The following is a 7,083-nucleotide window of genomic DNA, read 5'->3' as shown; positions in this document are numbered from 1 at the left end:
ACAAAAATGGGTGTGTCCGACACCCCACAACAATAACTGACACAAGAATGGGTGTGTATATCGGATACAAGAGTGGATGTGTCTGAGATCCCACCGCAAAACTTGACACTAGCGTGGATCTGTATGCCAGATACAAGAGTGGGTGTCTGGGATTACAGAACAAAATAAGTGTTACATGAGGTGGTGTGACTGAGATTCCAGAACAATAACTGATATAACAGAGGGTGTGTATACCTGATGCAAGAGTGGATTTGCCTGGGATCCCTCAACAATACTTGATACAATATTATGTGTGTATACCTGATGCAAGAATGGGTGTGCCTGATGTCCCATAACAATACCTGATACAATATTATGTGTGTATACCTGATGCAAGAGTGGATGTGCCTGACACTCCACAACAATACCTGATACAAGAGTGGGTCTAGATGATGACCAGACTTGGGTCTAGGTGGAGACTGTTCCAGAGTTTGGGAGTGTGTGAGAAGACCCGTGTTGCTTCCTTATCTTTCCTGGCCTAGTGAGTCTCCCATCTCATCCTCCTGCCGGTGCTCCGGGTGACACAAATCATGGTCAAGAAAGGAAAACAATTTACAAAAGGGAGTTCTTAGGAAGTTCATCATTTTTACTGAAAGTTCAATGAATCACATATTAATCAAGATTTTTCAAATGCACAAAATCCAATATAAAGCAGTATTCATGATATGGTATTCCATAAAAGATTTTCTTTATTCTTCACAACATCAAATTGCAGCCCAGCCAATGTGTTTCATTCTGACAAGGGACTTTATCAGAGTTTAGAGATTTCTTAATGTTTCCTTGTGGGCAATAATATACCCCACAGAAGACAAGGGGGCTGAATAGTAGTATAACCCAAAGTTTATTAAAATGTCCTTATTGATTCTTCCTGGAGGAGTGTAAACCAGAGAAGGGAGGAGGCAGAATATCTGTATCTCCAGTGGGACTTGTCAAGTTAAGCAGAAAGACGCTGCATCCCATCCACGTGAAGCCTTCTCATCTAGAGAGAGTTTTTTATAGCTTGGTAGTGTATCTTATTGACGTGAATGGCCTTAAATGGTATATGCAGAGTGTGGTAAACTTAGCAGACATGCATTTTACTAAGGACAGTGTGGTCCAAGGGGCAGATCATGTCCTTTGCTAAGAAGGTAAAAGAGATTTTAGCACCAAAGCCTCGTGCAGTAGTCAGGTTCAGTCATCGTGTCAAGCCCTTGGTCCTCAACAGCACGTGAAGTGACAGATGATCTCGGTGAAGGCCTTTTTGAGTTTTGAGTAGCCCAGGATGAAGATCACAGAGCTGAGGGCTGGGAAGATAGAATTCATCAGTATGCATACTACGACTCCTGGAGTCTCATTGAAGGTAGGACGTAGAAGCAGGAGCCACTGGGAGAGAAAAACCAAGACATAGAGAACAAATAAAGAGCTTATGGTTTTTATGGCACCCAAATAAATGCCGAAATGGGAGTTGGTAAAGCCACACATGTTCTGCTCAACTCGCCGCATATGAATGCAGAGGAAGGTGAGTATTGTTGCTGCAGAGAAGGTGAGGGTCGCCATGTAAAATATTCTAACAAAAGCATTTATCAGGAAGAGGCTGGAAGACTGACTCTCATTCACCCAGGAATTCATGTGTCTTGAATCCGAGACATTAGAGGCTGCTCTTGTTGAAATGTAGAATGCACCACCGTTGGCCTTGACAAGTAGATCTGAGGCATCAGGAAGACAGGTGGCCAAGGAAACTAATACAGATGCCAAGAGTAACCATGGTACAGCAACCAGGAACTTCCCCTTCAGCCTCATGAAGAACGGGGTGCTGGAATTCACAATTGTCACGCAGCAGTAGACGCAAAATATTGTGGTGAAAAAGAAGTTGCAAGAGCGCAAACAGAACACTGTGATGAGCACTGGCTTAGAGACAATGAGGTAGACCTCCCTCAGGGCAATACGGCAGAGGTTGCCGAAGAAGTAAACGCACAAGTGGAGAATGTTGGAGGGACCAAGGCTGGTGAGGATGAGGTCACAGGAGTTGAGGTCTCTGTTGCGCTTGAGCCAATGAATGAAATTCACCAGGAGAATAAAGACATTGCCCATCGCTCCAAAGATAAAGAAGACACTATGAAGAATTAGCATTGATATATCTTCGAACGTAAGCATGCTGCCGCCTGAATAGTCAATCTTTAGATCAGCCGATGGACTTTGATTCCCTGCTTGTAGGATATCAGCCACAGCACCTCTCTTTCTTGCGTGGTTTGAGGTCATCCAGAAATAGGCTTTGCTATTTTCAATTTGCTGCACATAAAGGCTTCTGTTCTCATTTGACTGATGCAAATGGTAGTTGTCGAAACAGCCATCCAAAAAGGATTGCCCGGCACCAACCAGAACGAGGAACAAATATATGAGCGGAGGAGACGAGAAGGCACATAAGGATAAACCAAGGACTGCAGATACTGGGGGCTACTCCAGTTTTGAACATATAGCTCAGGTCTTTGAACTTAATTCGGTTTTCCACCCTGAGCCAATGAAGATCATGCAGGTGGCCAGAGACAGAAACTGCTCTAGGAACCTGGCATAACAATCTGGCGGCAGAGTTCTGGACCATCTGCAGCTTACGAGTCACCTCCTTGTTAGCACCCAGATAGAGAATGTTGCCGTAGTCCAGTCTAGAGGTGACAAGAGCCTGGACTGTGGTTCTCTGGGTATGATCCGGCAGCATTCAAATAATCTTTTTATGCCATTTCAGTATGGTGAAACATGTAGCAGCCACCTTTACTGCTTGATGTTGCATAGTTAACGAGTCATCAATGATGAAGCCCAAGTTACAAACTTGGCGGGGCGCTGAGGAAGAGCACCCATTTCAATAGGCCAGTGCTGGGGACCCCAAAGATCTTTATTTTTCCCCAAAACCAAGACCTCGGTCTTCTCTCCGTTGAGCTTGAGACAATTTGCCTGCATCCACAAAGCAATTTTACCCAAGCTCATCTGGAGGGGGAAGTCTCAGCCGCCCTCTCCACTGAAGGAGAAAAAATCCTTTGGGTGTCGTCCGCGTAAGAGAACAAGGACAGTCCAGCTTCCTCTGCAACTTCAGCCAAATGTCTGATGTATAGATTAAATAATAGAGGGATAAGAATGGAGCCTTGAGGTACCCCATAAGGTGAAGAATGGGTATCGGAACTGGCCGTTGGAGAGAAGACCTGGAAGGTCCGATTAGCGATGAAAGAAATGAGCCAATTGAGAGCCGACCCACTGATGCCCAATGATCTTAAGGCTTTCACTAACATGGTGTCCGACACCGTGTTGAAAGCTGCGCTTAAATCAAGCAATATAAGAGCCACCGTGCCTCCAGATTCTAGGTGGCAATACTGTCTTTCCGTGACACCAAGGAGTGTTGTTTCCATTGAAAAGCCGGCTCTAAAGCCCGATTGGAATGGGTGTAGAAACTTTTGTGACTCTACAAATTGGGACAGCTGTATGTTAATATTCCTGTCAAAAATCTTTGAAAAGGTCAGTAGCAAAGAAATGGGCTGATAGTTGGAGGGCAGATCAGGTTCCACGTTAGTCTTCTCAAAAAAGACCTTAAACTGCACCTCCTCAGCAAATACTGGGATCCTTAAATCATACCTCTGACCTCTGACGACCATATCCTCTACTTCACTCCCTCCCATTCACCCCTCCCCTTCACGTCTCCCCTCCCCTTTCTATCCCCCCATCCTATATAAAAATGTATGTAAATGTATCTTCTCTTGCTAGGACTCTGTTTATTAGACCTCAATGGAACGTTTGTTTTTTATTTATTGTTTCATACTGTGCTTTTTAAGCAACTCCTGTAATCCTGTTTTTCGCACATGTAAAGCGCTCTGATACCACCGGGTCTAGTCAGCGCTATATAAAACCTTTCAACTAAAATAAATAAAATAAATTAGGCTAATAATGATGATTCCAAGCTCAAATCTTGTTATTCAACACAAATACCACCATCTTATCTGCCTTTAACTCTAGCTGGATGTCTTTCGTCCTTCCAGCTATATAACTCATGGTATCCTGAAAATTCACATACACAGTAGGAGTCCCGTCCAGATGGATCAATAAACGGGAGTCATTAGTGTAATTGTATACATTGCAGCCCCTGCTTACCAGTTCCACAATAAGACGTCTTCTGTAAATATCAAATAAACGTAGAAACAGTGAGGATCCTTGGGGCACCCCACAGTCCAACATTTTTGCCTGAGATATAAAAGGCCTTAGCCTGACCGATTGTGTACAAGCCGCAATAAATTATTCAAACCAAATAAGTGCACTGCCTCCTGCTCCTTTCACCCGATCAAATTTTTCACTTTTCTCTCCTGTAATTGACCGACTGCTACCTCATGTATTTTGGTCGCTCACTAGTGGCACGTTGGCGCACTGGTATCACGTTGGCGCCCTAGGGTCACTTTTGATCCTTGTAACTTGATGTTGGCATTTGTATCGTGCATTCAGCACATTTATGTAACCTGCACTCACTTCACTTTTCTCTCCTGTAATGCTTGAAAACTTGCAAACTGAAACTGAAACCTTGAAAACTGTCATCTTTCTCTATGTTTGATCTAAAAAGCTTTGAGTATACCTGCACTGAAGCGCTGACTTCTCACGCGCAAAAGCAGCAAACTGATTTTAAAAAACTGTCATTTTCTCTGTGTTTGATCTAAATAGCATTGAGCTTTCCTACACTGAAGCGCCAACTTGTACGCGCTAAAGCAACCCTCCCAGACCCCCCCCTGACACAGCAACTTCCAGCGCTGACACAGGGGAAAACGCCCACACCGCCAGCGCGGGCCCAAGGAGGAGACACACCCACTGCGAGGCCACGCCCATAACACTCACTACAAATGTGCAGGCCATATCAGCGCAGCGGACGAGCGCAGCGGGAGCGCCGTTTGCGCGCCAGAGACGCGCCTAAGGCAATCCCGTCTGCGCCCGTCTGCGCACAGCCGGGCCTAGGGCCAGAACCCCTGTCGGATAAAACTGCCCCTAAGATAACCTACTCTCGTCGGGACCTCCTAAGTCTCAGACCCCCCATCGCCTCCTCTTGTGAGTTTGTTCACGATCTAGAGGGACCATTTATCAGCTGCACTAACTGCCACCCAGTCCTACTCAAACTCCCCATCCAACCCTACAAACCCTCAGCCCTCAAACTTGCGTCTCTGAACTGTCGTTCTCTCCCCAAACATGCGACGCTTATCAACCATCTTATAGAAGACCATGAGATCGACGTTCTATTTCTGACGGAAACGTGGCTTTCCCCACACTCGGCATCAGACATGGTTCTAGCCACCCCTCCGGGCTTCCTCATTCAGTCCCTACCTCGCCCTTTAGGCAGAGGTGGTGGGGTCGCATTATTCACCGGGACTATCTCCCCTGCAAATTCAACGACGCGCAGGTTCCCGACTCTGAAAGCCTACAGTTCACAATTAAGTTAGACCCGACTAACTCTCTCACAGGCATCCTACTGTACCGCCCCCCCCCAGTCACCCTGGTTCCTTTTCTAGCGCTCTCCTAGACACGGTAGCAACTCAGGCCCACTCCATCACCAACTTCATGATACTAGGAGACCTGAACATTCATTTCGATGACCCTTTAGATACTGGGGCAGCCGACTTGATCACCGATCTAGCGGCTCGCGACCTCCACCTCCTAAACTCCGGAGCTACACACAACAAAGGTCACTTGCTGGACCCGGTGTTTACAAGCACCCCCACCATGCAATTCAACGAGTCCCTCCCCCTCCCCTGGACGGACCACTTTTTAGTCTCTTTCCAACTACTAGGACCTTTCAGGAAATCTCAAAAACCTTCCTCTTACACCAGGGACAGGGCCTGGTCCAAGCTCCCCACCGAAGACTGGGCCAGGACCCTAGAGTCCACTATCCCCGCCCATGCAGAAGACCCGGCTATCGCCGATAGTAAATTCAGAGACTGGATTACTACCTCCCTGGATTCCGTACTCCCATTTAGAACCCGGGAGGACAAAAACGGGAAACCAGGTTCCGCCCCGTGGTATACCCCGGAACTTCGATTACTACGTAAAAAATGCAAGAAAGCCGAACGGCTATGGAGGAAAGACTGGCAGCACGCCAGCAAGGAAGCCTACCAGAACTCTGTTAGATTTTACAAAGCCTCCATTAAGCACTCTAAAGCCTCCCACTACGACACTCGGATAAGAGAATCTACCAACTTAGCTAGGGAATCCTTCCTAATCGTAAAAGAGCTACTGAAAGTACCAACCACTCCTTCCTCCAACGCCCCCCCTGTTGACCGAAGCAACGAATTAGCCACCTATTTTAATGACAAAATTGCCCGAATCTTAACATCCCTCCCCCCCCCCTGTCCCTCTAGTCACACGGACAATGAATCACCCTCCAGCCAACCAGGAAGCAGCATGCGCCCCCAACTAGCTACATTTAGGGCAGTAACCTGCAACGAGGTAGATGCAACCTTGGCCAAAATGAAAAGCGGATCACCTCTGGATCCAGCACCAATTAGATTCCTCAAAACCGTAGCCCCTGTCATAGTTCCCACGATCACAGAGCTTATTAACAGCTCGCTTGCCCAAGGATCTGTCCCCGATAGCTGGAAGAGCGCAGTCGTGAAAGCACTCCTTAAAAAACCCCAGCTAGACCCAGCAGACATGGCAAACTACCGGCCAATCTCACTCCTCCCTGGCATCAGCAAGGTAGCTGAGAAATTGGTCAACGGACAATTGTCTCAGTTTCTCGAGGCAAATAACATCTTACGGCAATCCCAAACTGGGTTTCGCCCGGGTCATGGCACTGACACCGCCCTGCTGACCGTTATCGAGGAGGCAAGGCGCATTTTGGATTCAGGAGGGTCAGTGGCAGTGATCCTCCTGGATCTTAGTGCAGCCTTCGACACAGTCAACCATCGTGTCCTCATCCAACGGCTGGCGGCAGCAGGGCTCACCGGGATGGCGCTTAGGTGGATAGAGTCCTTCCTTGACGGGCGCACGTTCCAGGTATGGGACAGCAATCACCACTCGTCCACCCTCCCCCTCACGAGCGGAGTCCCCCAG

General features: G+C 47.3%; 1 protein-coding gene across 1 annotated transcript; it reads right to left on the bottom strand.

Moving 5' to 3' along the window:
• Positions 1-1,236: 1,236 nt before the first annotated feature.
• LOC144769963 (taste receptor type 2 member 7-like) lies at positions 1,237-2,109 on the bottom strand. The gene has a single exon (XM_078654160.1). It carries the CDS (start codon positions 2,107-2,109, stop codon positions 1,237-1,239), a length of 873 nt encoding a protein of 290 aa, XP_078510286.1.
• Between the last annotated feature and the right edge of the window lie 4,974 nt (positions 2,110-7,083).

The sequence above is a fragment of the Lissotriton helveticus genome, chromosome 7 (assembly GCF_964261635.1).
Source record: "Lissotriton helveticus chromosome 7, aLisHel1.1, whole genome shotgun sequence".
NCBI classification, from domain to species: Eukaryota; Metazoa; Chordata; class Amphibia; order Caudata; family Salamandridae; genus Lissotriton; species Lissotriton helveticus.
Note: the sequence above shows the minus strand (reverse complement) of the source record. Positions and strands in the feature narration are given on the sequence as shown.

Excerpts from the sequence above, each read along its gene's own strand:
- LOC144769963 (XM_078654160.1), bottom strand. The coding sequence starts at position 2,109 with ATGGGCAATGTCTTTATTCTCCTGGTGAATTTCATTCATTGGCTCAAG.